Here is an 18,975-nt window from a genome sequence, read left to right as displayed (position 1 = left end):
GCAGAATTGCTATTTGCCAAAGGTTCTAGCAATTTCTAGCCATCCAGGTGTAATGTTATGAAATTCTACTCCTGATTGGCCCTTTGGTTCAGTCCTAGCATAAGGATCACCTAAACAAGTGGAAATTTTCAAATGTTCTCTCAAAAATTTGACTTGCGAAATTAGGGCAAAACTAGCATTTGGGGCTTTTGGTACTGGTTTTGATCAGGGCTTAAGACAATCCATTTACTCTAGATTCAAGTCATTAAAGATGCATGTCAAGAGGTCTACTGGTCAAACTAGTAAGCAGCCAATGGGTATCTTTGATTCCATCCCAGAAAAGGAACCAGTTGATGATCAGGTTGTAGTTTCTGAGCCCAATGATCCTCATGTTGGCAATGTTCAAGGGGATTTAGCAGCAACTCCTCAAGTACAAGCATCCCTTAACCAAGAGCAGATCATAAAGAGTTGTATGGACCCAATGCTACAGATATTCAAGGAGTTAACTAATGAGATTAAGACCAATAATCAGAGGATTGACCAAAGGATGCAAAACATGTCTGCCACTTTTAATAAAAGGTTTGATCAGTTCAGGAGAAGCCAAATTTATGATGGGAAGAGACATGTGGATCCCCAAATTGATGGAGACTCAGGTTTAGATGATGATGATGATGATCCTATACATGTAACTGAACCGGTTGGTTTTATGGCTTCTGCCCGAAGGACCTATCACTCTAGTGGAGTTACAGCTCATATGGATAAGGATTCAGCACATGGTAAGACTCCTAATAATAATAGTTCAGCAGCTGAAGAGTTATTGCCTTTGAAAGTCGGAAATTGGATGACAAGGAGTCAAGTTTCCACATTTATGACCAAGAGATGTTGGCAATACTTCATGCAATCAAAAAGTGACACCACTACATTTATAGCAGCCATGTCAAGGTCCAGACTGATCATAAGACTCTCAGATATTTTCTATCTCAGTCTTCTCTATCACCCAAGCAAAGGAGATGGCTATCCATTGTGCAAAACTATGACTTTGACATAGATTACAAGATGGACAAAGAAAATATTGTGGCAGATTCTCTTTCCAAGATATGGGCTTGTACTTTATCATCTATTACTGAGGTTTATAAAGATTGGATCCATGGCATTAAAGAAGAGTATCTCAATGATCCTCAAGCAGCTGCTATGTTCCAAGACTTGCAAGATCCTGACTGTCAGCAATATCCCAATTTCAAGTTGCACAATGGGCTCTTGTGGTATAATGATAGAATATTTCTTACTGAAAATTCCTCCTATAAGCTGCTAATCTTGCAGAAATTTCACTCATCTCCTATGGCTGGGCATATAGGCCTCAACAAGACGTATGATAAGGTAAAACAGAGTTTTTACTGGAAGGGGCTTTGGAAGGACATTCTTGCTTATGTTCAAAGCTGTAAGCCCTGTCAACAAAACAGGGAGTTGAATTTGAGGCCAGCTGGTCTACTACAACCTCTACCTATACCTCAAGGTAAATGGACACATATCAGCATGGACTTTATTACAGGTATACCAGTGACCTCTAAGGGTTGAACAGTATCTTTGTGGTTGTTGATAGACTTACTAAAGCTGCCCACTTCATTCCTACTAAGACCCAATTTACAGCTTCCAAGGTGGCTAAGCAATTCATGGAGAATGTGTTTAAATTACATGGACTTCCTCAGGAGATTGTGAGTGATCGTGATGCTAAGTTCATGGGGCATTTTTGGCAAGAGCTTTTCAGTTCTATGGGAACACTTCTTACCCCAAGTACAGCAGATCACCCCCAAACTGATGGGCAAACAGAGAGGGTTAACCGCTGGTTGGAAGAGTATCTAAGGCATTTTTGCTATGAGACCCAAGCATCGTAGGATCAATGGCTGCATCTAGCTGAATTTTGTTATAATACCACCAAGCACACTTCAATTGGTATGAGCCCTTTTGAAGCCATGTTTGGCTGTAAAGCTCATGTCCCATCAACCATTATTGATCAAGCATTGACAGGCCAGCAAGCCAAGGATGATTTGGCTCACATGACTGCTCTATTACAGCAATGTAAAGATAATATGGTAAGGGCCCAAGCAAGGATGAAGGATTATGTTGATGAGCATAGGAGAGATCTTCATTTTGAAGAAGGGAATTATGTATTTCTCAGATTACATAAGTCTAGGCATGCTTCTTTGAAAGGTAATACCAATGTTAAACTTGCTCATAGGTATTATGGACCTTACAAGGTTTTGAGGAAAGTTGGGGAAGTGGCTTATGAGTTGGAGCTCCCACCATCCTCTAGAATACACAAAGTATTCCATGTATCACTGCTCAAGAAGTATTTGAGGCCTAAGGAGCAAGTTATGGAAGAGCTACCTCCTATGGATGAAGAGGGCCAAATTGAGTATATACCTGAGAAGATCCTTGGATTTAGAGATCATGTGTTGAGGAACAAGTCCTACATGGAATATCTTATCAAATGGAGAGGTCTACCTGATGAGAAGTCTTCTTGGCAGCCATCTACAACTGTGGAGCAGTACCCTCAATTGCTTAGCTGAATTCTATGGCCAAAATTGAGTCTTTATGAGCAGATTTGATTTTCTCTTGCTATATAGCATATATGGACATGCTGCAGCCAGCATTCACTATCCTTTCTCAGATCAGCATGCCTCTCACTGGATTATATGATCAGATCTGTTATATTGGACAGCATAGCTCTTCCACCCAATTGCTTGATTTCTTGGGAATATTATATGATCCATTTACAGATCAGCATGCCTACAGGGAGGTATTGACTGAAAAACTTCATTGTTCAGTTGATATGACCAGAATTGAGCTGTTCAGGTTTACAAGGAGCATTGTATGTCCAGGTTACAGCCTTTTCAAATTTGAGGACAAATTTCTATTTGAGGAGGGAGGATTGTAACAGAGGGTTACTTTTTATTTAGGCTAAAAGTTAGTAGAAAGGCCTTTATTGGCTTGTAAGTGTTTTCTTCTTTTTTTAGGGGATACGTCCCATAAGCAACACTGCTTTGTACTGCCCTGGGCCATACCTATATAAGGGCTCTAGTTGTACTTGGCAATTCATTCATGACTTGTACTTCATTACTGAAATAGAATATACAGCAAGAGTTCAATACTCAGCTGAATTCTAAAAAGGATTGACTCCCTCCTGTCCTTGTGGAGCCCCTCACAAGTCCCTGTTGAAGATCCAGCCCATGATCTTCCTCTCCTACCTTTTTCCTAAAATATAAGGTACTTCACTACTCTAACTTTCCTGCATATTCTACCAAATTTAGGGAAGTTTACTGTCAGTTAGGAGCAGTCCTATTGCACCACGGGTAAGGCATGGTTTGAAATAGTGGAAGGAGCGAGGAAGGTTCCTCCTATCTTGCATACAAAGGAGAAAATTTTTGTGGCAGATGAGTATGTGGAGGATTTGCGGGCTGTGGGCAGCCTATGCAAAGGTTAAGTATGCCCTCCAACGCAGCCAAGATAAACAGAAAAGAGCTGTGGATAAGCATCGAACGGACTGGGTGAAAGGGGTTTTCACTGAAGGTGATTGGGTGTTGCTGCGCTTTCTTAAAGCACACCTCAGGAGCAAGAAAGGGAAGGTAAAGCTGTACACTAAGCTGAATATGAGGTACTACGGCCCCTTTCAAGTTCTTGAGAAGATCAATGAGGTAGCTTACAGGCTGAAGCTACCTGAGCAGTGGACCATCCACAATGCTTTCCATGTTAGCTTGCTGAAGCCTTTTCATGGAGAAGTGCCACAGGATATGCCAATTGAAGAGCAACCTGAAGTTGATTAGCAAGATGAGGTCTTGATTCCTAAGCAGATTGTGGCACACAAGATATGGAAAGTTAATGGTAGAGTTGCCAGACGCTATCGTGTGAAGTGCAAGAACTATCCTACGAACAATGCGATTTGGATGGAAGAGAGTGAATTGGCAGATTCACCTCAAATTTTACAGCTCTCTCTGGAGGCATTTGGTCTCGAGCCTACTGCAATAGTCCCTCATGCCAGTTCAGCAAACCATATGTCTGGAGCATTACCGGATGCTCATGGGGGCGGTAGCACCTCTGCACTGACAATGCAAGCAAGCTCACAGGATATCTAGAGGTCACTTGGTGACATTGCGGTTTCACCCGAGGCACTGATGCTGATAGTGTTTCTGCCATGAGACTTCTATGATGGGTGATCATGACATTCCAGTTGGTTGATACACTGCCATACGGATGGATCTGCAGTCCTACTGTATGTACATTGTATTTTTGGTACTTCATGTGATGTTGTACTATTGATTATGGGCTGTTTTATGCCTATTGTGACACCCTTTTCTATTTGCTGTAATTTCGGGACAGCAAACAAGATAGTTTGCTGTTTCAAGAGGGAAGTATGTCATGGGGACTTGGTGGTGATAGGCTAGGGGCCTTAGTTAATGCCCAAAAGGTACCTATGATTTTATGTGCAACAAGTGCGACTTCTGGTGCTATTAGAGTGGTTTCATTTTCTAAGGTCATTGGTTTGGTTCAGTGGGGTCATCCTTTAAAAACTGACCCCCTAGAGATCCTTCAAAATAGGGTCATTGGTTCCTTTGCACTAGGGTCATGGTGTGCCATCTCACCCCCTAGGGGCATTAAAAATCCCACGTTTCATTTTGCTTAGGTGTCTGTTGGTGGCCTCTCTGCTTGCCTTGTGTCACCTCTGGAAGTCCCTGGAAGGCCCTGGAGTCCTTTCTTTCCCTTCCTTGCTGATTTGAGACTTCTCCCCTACTAGAGCAGCCTCATTCTCTTCATGGCGGATTTTTGCAGCTCTTCCTTTGCTTGCTGAACTGGAATTTCATGCTTCCTTCGCGATAGTTCTCCTCCCCTTGGTGCCCTTTGTTGTTGGCATGCTGCTGGGACGGGGACACCTTCATTCTCGGCCACTTTTGAAGCTGTTTTCAACTTTCTTCACGACATAAGTTCTCCTTTTCTGCATCTAAAGCCATATTCATGGGCACCTCTCTTCCTGCTCCTGCCTGGTGCAAGGTGCACTGAAAACGAAGCTGTTTGTGGGCTGTGAACTATGTTCTGGTGGATGCATTCTTGGCTGATCTGCTACAGCTTGCTGGACGCACTCTTCTCTAATCTTTTCTGGTGCTGGAAGACACTCCTAGGCAGCTCCCTCCTACCAGAGTCTGCTGTTCGCTTCTCATCCTACTTCTGGAGCTGTTTCGGCCTGAAACACGCTCTTTCTGTTGGCTGAATTCTCATCTTCCTTCTACACTCTTTGCTACAGCCATTCCTACTGAGTTCCTACTAGGTTGGATGCCCTGCCGTTGGCCCGGGAGAGGATTGGGGCATTGGTTGTGATACTCTCTTCCTGGGGGTGCAGTGGTTGGCCTGGGCTTAGTAATCGCTTGGAAATGGGTAATGCATTGCCTGGCATGTTGTCAGACTGGTCTGTCACAATCTGTGACGTATTCCTTTCTCTATTTCTAGACTTATGGATGGTTTGATGAATTGACACTTGTGGAAGGGTATGCCCTTTCGACGGGACACTTCCTATGAGGCACAACCCTTGCCCTTTCGACGGGACACTTCCTATGAGGCACAACCCTTCACAAGAGACATTCTATTGAAGAGACATTTCTATTGTAATGTACCCTCTCATCAAGGGTCACACCCTTCACAACGGGTACACACCTCTTCATGCACATACACTTTGGAGTACACACCATTTCATGTGTGACTCTTCACTCTCTATATAAGAGAGGCCCAATTGTATGGATGACACACTGTAGATACACTCTAGACATTCAAGCAATACAAGTATTCCTTGTTCTCTGCTATCTCAGTCTCCTTTCTGTTCCTTAGCACATTTCTAAATATAGTAAATCTAGGATTTCTTACAACGGTATCAGAGCAAATTTCGCTCCTGCCTGTAGGAAATGCCCCCCACCTTCTAGCGCTGATTTGTTACATCTCTTTCCGCTAGAAGGATATCCGTGCACATTATGCATGGAAGAGATGGAGAGAATGAGCGTAAAACTTTTTAGCGCCAACCCTGCCTAACGTCATCAATGGCCTCTCCATCTCCCACACATCACAAGTTGATGTGAATGGACACGACAAAAATCGTGTCTTTTCATGTGCTTGGGCTGTCCCAAAACCAAGGGACGCATCTTTTCCACCATCGGACACACCTTTTGATGAAAAGTTTGGACTCCTCACCCAAGGGACACACCCCATCGTGGAAAAAAGGACACACCTCTTCGTGTGAGGACACCCCTTTTAAAAACAGGGTCACACCCTTCATGAAAAGGTACACCTATTCCAAGGGTCACACCCCTTCGAATAGGCACACCTTTTGGTACCAAGCACTTATAAAAAGGGTACCTAGAGGGGTTAAAAAGAAAAATCCAACCCCAAACCTTAGGACTACCCTAGATTACCCAAGGGTCAACTAAACCCACCCTTTAATTTTTGGGGCAACCACCCAACGTAGGCAGCCCAAACGAAAAAAGGGCGCACCTTTTCAACGCCCATGCAGATTTTCGTCATTTCGCTCAGCCTACCTGCACAGCCCCTAGCCTCGCCATTTCGCTCAGCCTACCTGCGCAGCCTCTAGCCATTTCGCTGCCCTGCTCCCCTCGCCATGTGCAGCCTTAGCCTCGCCAGTTTTCCGGCCTTGTTTCCTGCCAGCCTGCAGCGTGAAAACAGCGCCAGCCAGCCTTTTCTGCCGCAAATCAACCTGCAGCCTTGGAAGCCCGCCATTTCCGCCGCGATCCAGCCTGCAACCAGTTTTCGCCATTGACAGCCTGCCGCCCCCCCTTCTGTTTCGCCAATCTTTCCTGACATCAGCAGCCTGGTGTGCCAGCCCCTATCGCGATCTAGAATTGGGTACCTTGCAGCCTGTTGCGCCATAGACAACCTGCTCCTTTAGGGCGCTACATTTTCCTGCCAGATCAGCAGCAGTTTCAGCCTCCTATCGCAATGAAGACAGCCTGTTAATTGCCACGCCCAGATCTGCTCGCCACCCATTGCAACATGGACCTCCGGACAGAAATCTGCAGGCCTCTTCTACGCAACAATTTGGCAGATTAAATCAATGCCAAGTGGAGTCTTTCCATTCTGCTTTTAAGGATTCCCTTGTCATTATCAAATTACAGCAAATGAAAGACGCTCCCTTAAAGCATGGAAACCCCTAGTAATTCACCCAGCATTTCAAGGACACCTCACGCATCATCTACCACACAATATCGTGTTCAGATTGCACAACCAGCCCATTTCGGAGCTTTGGCATCATGGGTCTTCTGTGTCACGTGCCCTCCTAGTGATTTGGACCACATCCTATACCTTCTGCGTGAGGCACCTCAGTTACATTACTTCCTCAGCACAGTCCAGGTTGTGTTCCACGAGACACAAAGATACCTAGAACCCGATATTCCTCAAGAGTTTGCTGTCCATCTTTGGAGAAAATTTTACCCCTCACCTTCGGCATCTCCAGGGTACTCTCCACCTCCTTCAGCTCCCAGATATCCTTCCATACAGGTTGTACCTTCCCCACGACAGTATTTACACTCCGAAGGCACTCCTTCTCCTAGATATCCTCCACTTCCGACAGCAGCTCCTTATCCCTTCTCAGATCCGTGGACTCTGCAACCTACTCCTGTCCTGTCACGAGCAGTAACACCACTTTCGGCATCACCAGTGTTACCTCAGACAGGACCTCCTTTACCAGATTTCCACGGGTGGTTCCATCCTGCCTCGCCTGCCCCCTCCAACATGAGCAACCTCAGGGAGCAGCCCGAATCTTCTTCCAGGAATGGTACAAACTAGAGCACAGGTTCGCGCTTTTCTCACAGGGATCTCCGATATGTCGCAACACTCGCATGAAGCATCTCCAGAGATCAAAGACTCAAGTCCAAAAAAGACCCCTGAAGTCAACCTACAAGGCGAAACACTACCGCAACTTCAATTTTCCCAGCTTCAGGACAGCATCTCCGACTTGGTCAAGAAAGTCCAACAACTTCAAGATTCTCGCAGTACCACACATACAGAGGATGACGTGACGCAACCAGACAACTATGCGGATTCATTCCCACCAGAGGTAGAAAACACTGAAATACGTGCCCTCTACCGTTTACTTCAAGCTTCCAAAACTAAAAGACTTGACATCAAACTTCCGGAAGCCTACACTGGTCAATGCAATCGCCGAACAGTTGACCAATGGCTCACAAAAATGCGCATGTATTTTGATACTATTGACCTCACTGAAGGCAAAAAGATCGCCTTGGCAGCCTCCCTCCTCAAGGATACAGCTTTTCTATGGTGGCAAAGACGCTTAAAGGACGGCAAAAGTGTGTTAACATGGGAACGTTTTGAACACATGCTCCGTAAGCAGTTCATTCCTGCCAATGCGGACTTCCAAGCACGATCAAAACTCCGACACTTGGAGCAAACAGGCTCCCTGTCTTCCTACATCTCTCAGTTCACCACATTGGTGCTGGAGATTGATGGTTTAACTGAGGATGATCGCCTTCATGCTTTCATCTCAGGCCTAAATCCCTCGTTACGCATTGATGTCCTTAAAGCAAACATCACCACCACAGCTGGCGCTATTGCTTACGCAGCGCGCATTACTGATTTCCAAAACACAGGGAAGCAGAGTGCTAATCGCACACAACACTCTACTATGGCCAAAGATGCTCGCCCTCAAGATAACACCAGGTTTCGGAAAAACTCCGGTAATCAAGGTCAGCGACAATCTCAAGATCCCCCGAAGACTCAGAAATCATATGTTGGATTCCAACAGAAGCACTCCTCCAAGGATCGCGCCTCTTCTTCTTCACAAAGTCATTACCGACATCCCCAACATAAAGGTGCGGCCACTGATAAGAAGAACAACTCAAGCACAAAAGGACTTTGTACCATCTGTACAGGCGACCATAGATGGTTCGATTGTCCCAAGCGACCAAAGTAAAATTCCAATATGGAACCTAGCACTTCCCAAAGAGAAGATGCTACCCCAGCACAAGACAAGAAAGGCAAAGCTGTTCGAATGGCAAATACCATCCACCTGAGCCTTGCCAGCAACCGCCAACCTTCCCTGGCCACTCAAGTACTTTGTGTTCAAGGATCGATTCGTGGAACAACGGTCACTATCCTCATCGACAGTGGCTGCTCTCATAACTTCCTAGCTAGTTCTATGGTCAACAAACTTCGGTTGACCACCAGTCCTAGTCTCATGGACTATCAGATTGAACTCGCAAATGGAACTACTTTCTTGTGCAACACCAGGATCAAAAACTTGTCTTTTCGCATCCAACATTATACGGACAAGTTGACCTTCGACATCATGCCTCTTTCTCGGTACGATGTCATACTCGGACAACAGTGGCTCTACGACTATGATCCATCAATCAGTTTTCGCAGCCATACTATCCAGTTTGTCCACCAGGGAAAACTTATTGAGCTAACTGGTTCTAGGGACTCTCCTTCAACCCCAGTTGCCTCTGTCCTACAAGTAAAGAAGTGGGTTTGTAAACGTCAAGTAAAGACTTCACTTCTGTTGGTTACGACAGTAGAGGAGACACCAACTAAGGATCCTCCTGAATACCTCAACCAACCTTTTTTCCAGCCCTACCTAGATATTTTTCCACAGGAATTGCCAAAGCAGTTACCACCTCGACGACCAGTGGATCACCCAATCGAACTTATTCCCGACAATAATCCACCGTCAAAACCTCCTTATCGGGTTTCTTACACTCAAAATGAAGAAATCCAAAGACAGGAGACCGAGCTACTCGACAAAGGTCATATTCGGCCCAGTCGCAGCCCTTTTGGATCTCCTGTACTACTTGTGGAACAAAAGAATAAGTCAATGCGCCTCTGCATCGACTACCGAACCCTCAACAAGCTCACTATAAAAAACAAGTTATCATCAACTTCGCATCCGAGAAGGCGATGAGTACAAGACAGCTTTTCGAACAAAGTATGGACACTATGAATGTTTGGTCAAGCCTTTTGGGTCAAACAATGCCCCGGCCACATTCATGACACCAATGAACGACATCTTCAGGCCTTTCCTCGATAAGCTCGTCATCGTTTACCTCGATGACATCCTCGTTTTTAGCAGATCCCTACATGAGCACAAACAACATCTTCACCAAGTTTTTGAAGTTCTCCGCGCAAATTCTCTCTACATCAACATTGAGAAGAGTGAGTTCTTCAAGACCCAACTCTAATATTTGGGACATGTTATTTTCGCTCAAGGCATCTCTGTGGATCCCAAGAAGGTCGAGGTACTCACAATCTGGCCTACTCCTAAGAATGTTCATGATGTCCGCTCTTTTCTCGGATTGGCAAACTTCTACCATACAAAGGTCTATCAGTTTTCCGAAATCACAGCTCCTACCCTATGTCCGAATTATTGAAAAGCGTAGCAATTTTTCAGTGGCTTCCCGAAACAGAGTATAGTTTCCAACAACTCAAGCAAGCACTCACTACCACACCAGTTATGGCTATTGCTGACCCAAACCTTCCATTTGAGGTCATGACCGACGCTTCCGACATCGCTACAGGAGCAGTCTTGATGCAAGAAGGCAGAGTTATTGCTTTTGACAGCCATAAACATTCTGATATCCAAACCCAATACCCGGTTTATGATAAGGAGTTTCTTGCCGTTGTACATGCTTATCGCTCTTGGAAACATTACCTCATGGGAGCCGACTCTATGGTCAAGACAGACCATCACTCTTTAAAGTATATCTTTCCTCAGCCAGTCATGAACGCTCGACAAGCACGCTGGGTTGAGTTTCTGGCCAACTTTCACAGGACCATTGAGTACATTCCGGGACTACGCAATGTAGTTGCAGATGCTCTTAGCAGGTTAACTCTAGCATCAGCTATGGTAATCTCTACATTATCTGTGGATGTTCCGAATTCATTCAAAGGGAAGTATTTCAATGATAAAGACTTTGGCACAGTAGTACAAGTTCTTTCAAAAGATCAACCTTCGACTTTCGAACAGAAGATTTTCTCATCCTATTCTTATACGGAGGACCTTCTGTATTATCAAGATCGCGTCTGTGTACCACATGACAAGGATGTTTGACGTCTTTTGTTAAAAGAGCATCATGTAGTTCCTTATGCTGCCCATCCAGGCATCAACAAGACTTATCGGTTACTCAGTGCAACATAATACTGGCCTCAGATGAAAAGCGACGTCATCAAAATGGTTACATCTTGCTTATCTTGTCAACAAATGAAAGCAAGCCGACGACTTCCAGCAGGACTTCTTCAGCCTCTTCCAGTTCCAACTGAAAGGTAGTATTTCCATGGATTTCATTACAACACTACCACGATCCTCCAGAGGTAACACTCAGATTATGGTAATTGTTGATCGATTGTCCAAAATGGCACACTTTGTTGCTTGCAAAAGCAGTGCACAGGCTCCGGACATCGCCAAACTCTTCATACAACACATCTTCCGACACCATGGATTGCCCAAGAATATCATATCCGACAGAGATCCTAAGTTTACCAGTCACTTTTGGATTTCACTGTTTGAATCTTTGGGTACAACTCTACTGCTCAATTCAGCCTACCACCCAGAATCAGATGGCCAGACTGAAAGAGTCAACCAAGTTCTGGAAGAAATGCTTCGACATTATATTCAGTCATGCCTAGCAGCTTGGGAAGAGTATCTACCACTCCTTGAGTTTGCTTATAATAACTCTTTCCATAGTGCCATTAGCATGACTCCATTCCAAGCAGCTTATGGACACACTCCGATCGTACCAACGAATTTTGTACTTCAACATCGAGTGGCCCTAGCTGATCAACTGGTTCAAGAAATGCACGACATTCTACTCCAAGTCAGGGATCATATGCGAAAAGCGCAAGAGCGGTATCAACAGTCTGCCAACAAACATAGACGTCACCTAGAATTTAACACTGGTGACATGGTGCTATTATTTGTAGCCCCACATCGCTATAAGACGGTTAAGTCTGTGTTTCCTAAGTTGCGACGAAGATACTATGGACCTTTCCGGATCGTCAAGAAAAATTCACCTTTAAGTTACAAATTGGAATTACCACCATCATGGGGTAAAACCCATCCAACATTTCATATTTCTTGGCTAAAGACGTACATTCCAGGCGATGAAGCAGTTCCTCCTGCAGGTGATTATGTCCCAGAAATTGAAGACGATTATGTTCTCATTATTCCTGAGCGTATTCTGGACCATCGACAGCGAGAGACTCGACATCGACTTATCACAGAATTCCTTGTTCTTTGGCGAGATCTGGACGACTCCGACGCTACTTGGCAATCTGATGAAGACTTACAGCAGTACCCTGACATTTTACAGCAGTATTTTCAGAATTTACAGTGATATTTTCTACATCAGTTCATTATCTCCACCAGGGTCTTATTTTGAGTGGGAGGGGATGTCACGATCTGTGACGTATTCCTTTCTCTATTTCTAGACTTATGGATGGTTTGATGAATGGACACTTGTGGAAGGGTATGCCCTTTCAACGGGACACTTCCTATGAGGCACAACCCTTCACAAGAGACATTTCTATTGTAATGTATCCTCTCATCAAGGGTCACACCCTTCACAAGGGGTACACACCTCTTCATGCACATACACTTTGGAGTACACACCTTTTCATGTGTGACTCTTCACTCTCTATATAAGAGAGGCCCAATTGTATGGATGACACACTACAGATACACTATAGACATTCAAGCAATACAATTATTCCTTGTTCTCTGCTATCTCAGTCTCCTTTCTGTTCCTTAGCACATTTCTAAATATAGTAAATCTAGGTTTTCTTACATGGTCTACTTGTGATCATGCATGTCTTCTGAAAGGAACCAAGGTAATAGCACTAGGAGTTGGTCACTAGCACAGCCACAGGTTGGCGTTGTATTGGGTTGCACCTGCGGGTGAGCTCATGAAGGGAGTCCCTTTGTACCTTTGAGCTAACCAGTTTAAATAAATACCGCAAGGGGCACCAAGTATTGGGGCCAACAGGTGTCACTCTCTATGTTTCTGAGTAGGGACATTCTAGCCTCCCTTGTCTTGAATGGTTCCATGATGCTGTGCAGTGAAGTTCTATGCTTTGCGTTTGGTTTGTGAACAAAGGCAATCAATTAAGTTGGATGTATTTTCATCTTTGTGAGATAGTAGAGACAAATACACTGCCCTTAGTGATCTAAGGCCGGTTACAGAAAGTGTGTAAAGTTCTCATCCAAAACAATTCACGAGGACGAGCAACCTTGTAAAAATCCTTGGCATTATTAAAATGGCCCTCTATATGCTCAATGGGAAAGCAACGAAAAGATTCGAAACTAGACTTTGCCATTGCCGCATATAAGGGTTTTGAATTCTCAATTAAGGAATTCTTCCTATGAACTTTTCTAGCTTCCCTAACATGTTCATGAAAATGAATAAAAGCTATCCTATAGGTTTGTCATACATAAAGCATATTACTACTATGTATGTTATAGACAACATATATTACTTGTGTGGCATGAATAGGACTAATAGAAACAAAAGTCTTGAGATGCTTGTTTCTAAGACGTCTTAGTTTATTAAGAATTCTTATGTTATTATTTGTATAATGAGTGCTAACTAATAAAGCCTTAAAGTTAGACCAATTAATGTTACCTTCCCCAAAATCATGAAGATTATTCATGTTTGACCTAGCTAAAAAGTTAAACCTTTCTCTATATCTGTTTCTTCTAACTTTTTTGTTTTGATTTACCGAGCTAGACCCAACTAAATCACCTACCAAAGAGACAAGACCATCACTAGTATTTCCAATGTTGTTAGGTGAGGCCAGACGATCCAACATTGGGGAACTTGCTTGCACTCTCCCTGCCCATCCCAAGGCAATTTCTCCCTTGCGATATCCCCCAACTCTAGCAGGAGCGAGACTAGTATTTAGGGGGGGGCTTGCTTGCACAGTCGTTGCTCGTCCCAATGTAACTCCTCCCTTACTACTACAAGGGAATGTCACAGGAGCCAGATGACATCCCAAGAGATCGCCCTGTTGGTTTCCAAAAGGCGAATTCATCATAGCACATATCGCTAAGATATCGGATCAACACATTTGTTATACAATCCGCCCACTGATGGAAGAAGCTCCACGAAATAAACTGAACCTGTCACAAGCCTCCAACCAGCAGCCAGCCAGCACGAAGGAAGTATGCCCTCACATGAGGTCAAATCCCCTTGAAGTCGCACCCTTCACTGCTTGCATTTCCACTTTTTTGTGCCAAGAGATCCACATGCAAAGGGGCTGTTCAAACTTTTAGGCAGCCACTGAAGCACAAAGACAAGAAAAGGGGGGGGAGCACGCGCACAGTGAGCATAGAAGCATCCTCATAAAGTGTGCACCTCGATGGTGGTTCCTACAAAGCAGTTGGACTACTACCTCTCATATGCTAGTTGGACTACTTACTCTTGTAAGTTTGTCATGAGCTCCCTTTGAGACATTTCTTCCTTTCAATGTTCACTACCCCCTTCTTACTTGGATTTTGTTGATTTGGTGGCACAAGCTAGTCCTCTATTCCTCTATTCAAGCCTCCTTTTTGAGAGACCTTGTGCATGAAGGAGTTGAGGCTATTAGTACTTGAGGTTGAGAGCGGCTTACAGTCCATAAAGGCCAAATGTGTGAAATACTGGTATAATGCTCTATAGGTTTGTGGTTTGACACAAAGAAACACCCTCTGATATGGGCTTTACTGTATTGGGAGAGTTGCCCGAGCTCAACACCTAGCCCTAGATCCAATATAAATGATTACCCTCTAAGGCTGAGGTTAGCCAGCATCACCTTGCCAAAATCCCCACGTCCCATACCATGAGTGTCCACTAGTGCCAGCAGACTTGGTAAAGGCTTGCTCTAGGCACTAGCATCCTAGGGAGTCCATCTCGAGGTACCTCGCATATATGAGCTCTCAGCTCATATATATATGGACTAAGGGGATCCGTAAATTGGGAATAGTCCAAAAGTATATAGTGATCCCCTTTTAGAGGGTCCACTGCTTGGACCTAACCTCACCATTAATAACCTTGGGGTCATGACATTTCTCCCACCACTGACGCTGCATAGCTGCGACACTCTCCCACAAAGGGCATAACACAAGTTGCACGAATCCTAGTATAGGTTTTTCAGTGGACGAAATGTTATGGCCCTGTATGGGACACGGGATTGTCGCCATGGATGCGGAGTGGTGCTTGGCTAACCTTAGGCTCGGAGGGCGATCCTTTATATTGGATCTATATCGAACGGTGAGTTTGCCACATCACCCCCCCTCACTCCCTCCCCCAAATTTTCAGGTTTAAAGGACACCAAAAAGCTGAGAATTTCAAAAAGGATGCCTATAGAAACCGGTTTGCTTGGTCAGTGTCGAGTCATGTAGTGTAAGAAGAAACATGCATGCCCTGTAACCATTCCGAGGAGCTGAGATCAGGATCCTTTGGAAGAGAACTGCGAATATAAGGAGGATCTTGTGGCTTATTGGAAATTCCAAAATGTGAGACCATCCACAGTCACCTCAATTTATGAAAAACAAGCCTAAGAAGGATGTCTGCATGTTGTCCATGTGACAGCCTGTGTGCTGCCCACAGCAGGATGTAGATATGAAGCGAGAATATGGAGCTATTTATCAGATTGTGATGGTTCCAATCCTAAAAGAGCAGGTAAATTTTGTGAAAAAATGCATGTTCCCAACTTCTACAGCGGCTCAACATTTCCCTCGTGTGTAGACATCCATTACCACCATACTGGCAAAGGAAACCTACATCACAGCTCCTGCTGAAAAAAAGGAAAGATAAAAGACCTTGATCATGCCGCATATAGAAAGTAGACCGCATGCAAACGGAAGCCTATTTGTCCGAATTTTGTTTCAAAGAACTACCTGCATCCTTTTATCGTCACTCTCGCCTTAAATACAGAAGGCCATTTAAAACAAGAGCACATCCTTACGAATTTAATATGAAAATAAATATACCTTTATAAGACTAGAATATGTCCAATCGTTCAAATTTAGATTTTTTGTTGTTCTAATATGAAAATAAATGCCCAACTTACTTCATCTTCTCGTGAACAAGCTCAAATGATAGCATGTTCTCAGCTTGGGCCATCTGCACGTTTTGAATCACCACAATTTCACAATCCATAAGTTGATCCAGAGGCAAAAGTGCGAGGAAACGCTATCTAAACGCATGACTCACCAAAAAATAGCCATTCGGATTTTGGATAGACCACTGGCAATTTTTCGTTTTCTTGACAGCTTCGATGTAGGGAGAAAATGGCGTAAGAGCCTTGCTTCCTCTTTTGGACAAGCACGTCCGTCCAACCTCTGAAGTTTTGGAGTGAACTCCACCGTTGACGCTCATGATGTCTTATCTCAATCAAACGACCGCACATGTGACTACAAGCATCCGATGCCTGACAATGACTTCACGACAGCATGTGACAAACAATTATGGGAGTGGACAGCCGACTAGGTGAAATCCTGGACGAGAATGACCCGAGTCCCGGAAATATATATACTGAGATGGCTGCAGATCCCAGGGGAGGAAGCCTAGATTTAGCTGCAAGGATGCTTTCAAGCATGGGAGGGGCTACTTCAATGAATGGCAAAGTAGAGACACAAAAACACATATATACATAAGGGGCAATCGTTCTATTCAACACTTCAACACACACATTGACGCCAGAATCCTCATAAGCCAGAGTATGAGTTTTATTAGCCAATAGATAGGTGTTCCCAAAAAGAAAATCCATTAATTAGCTACCGCTAGCGTCGAAAGAAGATAGATATAGGTATTCCTAAATTAATTAGCTATCGTTCGAAAGAAGATAGTAACGTCGTCCACACCACTATATAGACCACCCCCCTCCCCCCAAAAAGGGCAGGAGGGCAAAGAGGGAGAGGGGAGGAAGGGAGGTCGCGCAAGGAGAAGGGTGCTATACGAGCTAGGAGTGAAGTGCGAGGCTTAAGCAAGCGTGGCCTATGAATATATTAATCGCAATAAGGCTTGCAATGAGTGAAAATTAAGGCGAATCGAGGTGTGAAACACGCTAATTAATTGAATTTTGAGAGGAATTAAGGTGCAAGGTGCAGAAACCAAAGGTGCAAGGCGGTAGGTAGTTTCCACTGGCTTCGAGATGTTTCGGTAAACTACCTCTTGCGAGTTGTATAAAAGGAGGAGGAGGGGTGGTGATTGCATGCAAGAGGGTTGTGAAGGCCTCTCGAAGACACGGAGGAAGAGAAAGGAAGGAAGGTGAGCGGAAGGCAGGGGGAAGGGAGAGGAGTGGGAGAAGTGAGAGGGGGAGGAGGGAGCGAGGAGAAGGGGGCAGGAGGGAGGGAAGAGAGGGGGAGGAAGTGGGAGGAGGTAGCAAGGAAGTGGGAGATGAGGTAGCGGGGGATGAGTGAGGTAGCGGGGGATGAGTGAGGAAGCAGGAGATGAGGAGGTAGCGGGGGATGAGTGAGGAAGCGAGAGATGAGTGAGGAAGCGGGAGATCAGAAGGTAGCAGGGGATGAGGAGGTAGCGGGGGGGATGAGTGTGGGGATTAAAGGTCACTGTGCCTTTACCCCGGTTATGTACAATACTCAAACACATATATAAATGAATGAAAAAGAAGATAAGGGTGGTTCTGCACCCACCAAAACTTGAGTGGCTCTCTATCTCTCTCTCTCCTTCTTCCGTTCTTGCTTCCGTTGAGAGCACTCTCAACTGGTATCAGAGCCCGGGTGATCTAGCTAAGTGTGCGTGAATGCTTGAAGCTTAGCAGTGCTGTGGGAAGAAGGAGAAGCTCTATTGGGAAGCTTCGTGGGTGACTTTACTTGCATCCGAGTGTGTAGAGACCTTGGAGGAACCTTTGGAAAAGTCACTTTGGCTTTGCGAAATGGTTTTGAGAGCCTGTTAAGTGTTTTCAAAGAAAAAGTCATTTTTTGAGCTTTTCCCTGTTCCGTTCGATGACAGAGACTCCGTATTGACTTGTAGAGGCAACTATTGCTTGCTTTTGGTGTCCACTTCACTTCGGGAGCTTGGAAACACTTTCATTCTTGAATCTGGGATCATTTCATTGGATTTCTGACTCACTGTATCAGTTTCTGCGTTTTTTACCCGGGTGTTGGAACTCAAGTTTGGAGCAACCATTTGCAGATCTGTCAGTTCCAGTGGACTCAAGAGGTCCTAAAACTTCTATGTTGCTCATCATTCGCACTCCAGTGGAGTTTACAAACAGCTCTGTTTCCAAAAACGTTTTTCAGTCCGTGTGTTGGACCCAGTGATTGAGACCACGGTTTCCAAAACCGTCTGTCCCATTGCGTTTCGGACACCCAAAAACCCCTACCTGTCAGTTCTTGCGCAATTCGGTGGAGGATTTTCAGAGTTATAGATCTCTGTGTATTCGATTTCGTCTCTCTGTTATGCATTTTTCATTCTAAGGTTTTGAAACCTTAGATTTATGCCACATGGCAGTGGATAAGTGTTGACTCCCATTTCTCACTCATCGGTTGGGATTTTGGAGTTCTGGCAAAAGAGAGATATTTGCAGATTTTCTTGTTGATTCCGATTATGCAATGGCGCCCATGTTTTGAGGCATCTCAGGTTCTATTTTCAGTAGCGGTCATTACCGCGGGACTATGATTTCTTGAGCATACCTTATGCAGATCACTCTGATTGCAGTTTGAGCAGTGTGCGCTCATTCGTGGTGTGCATTGGGTTGCAGTGGATGATTTATAGGCCATTTGGATGCATTGCGGTCCTTATTGGATGCGCTGATAGGCCCAAATTGCCTTGTGAGATGCTATTTTTTATGGACGCTTTGCACATGGATGCTATTTTATGCTGAGGGATAGCTTTGACATATTGCAGGTGATGCACTGATAGTGCTATGCTCTCTTGGATGAGATATTATTAACGCATATGCCAGTGGACAGTGTTTATGCTTGAGTCATTTGGCACT

General features: G+C 44.6%; 1 protein-coding gene across 2 annotated transcripts in view; it reads right to left on the bottom strand.

Moving 5' to 3' along the window:
* LOC147899017 (1-aminocyclopropane-1-carboxylate synthase 6-like) overlaps nucleotides 1-16,755 on the bottom strand; it is a 102,861-nt gene extending 86,106 nt beyond the window's left edge. For both annotated transcript variants that reach the window (XM_087377639.1, XM_087377638.1), the window contains exons 1-2: nucleotides 16,230-16,755; nucleotides 16,087-16,139 (exon numbers count right to left, since the gene is read on the bottom strand). In XM_087377639.1, coding sequence (XP_087233765.1) covers nucleotides 16,087-16,139; nucleotides 16,230-16,394 — 218 coding nt within the window. In that variant the 5' untranslated portion in view covers nucleotides 16,395-16,755. The remainder of the gene's footprint in view (nucleotides 1-16,086; nucleotides 16,140-16,229) is intronic.
* Nucleotides 16,756-18,975: the final 2,220 nt, after the last annotated feature.

This window comes from Dipteris shenzhenensis, chromosome 8 (assembly GCF_047967505.1).
Source record: "Dipteris shenzhenensis isolate YYH24624 ecotype China chromosome 8, Dip_SZ_1.0, whole genome shotgun sequence".
In the NCBI taxonomy this organism is placed as follows: Eukaryota; Viridiplantae; Streptophyta; class Polypodiopsida; order Gleicheniales; family Dipteridaceae; genus Dipteris; species Dipteris shenzhenensis.
The sequence above is the reverse complement of the archived record's forward strand: the minus strand, read 5'-3'. Positions and strand labels throughout refer to the sequence as shown.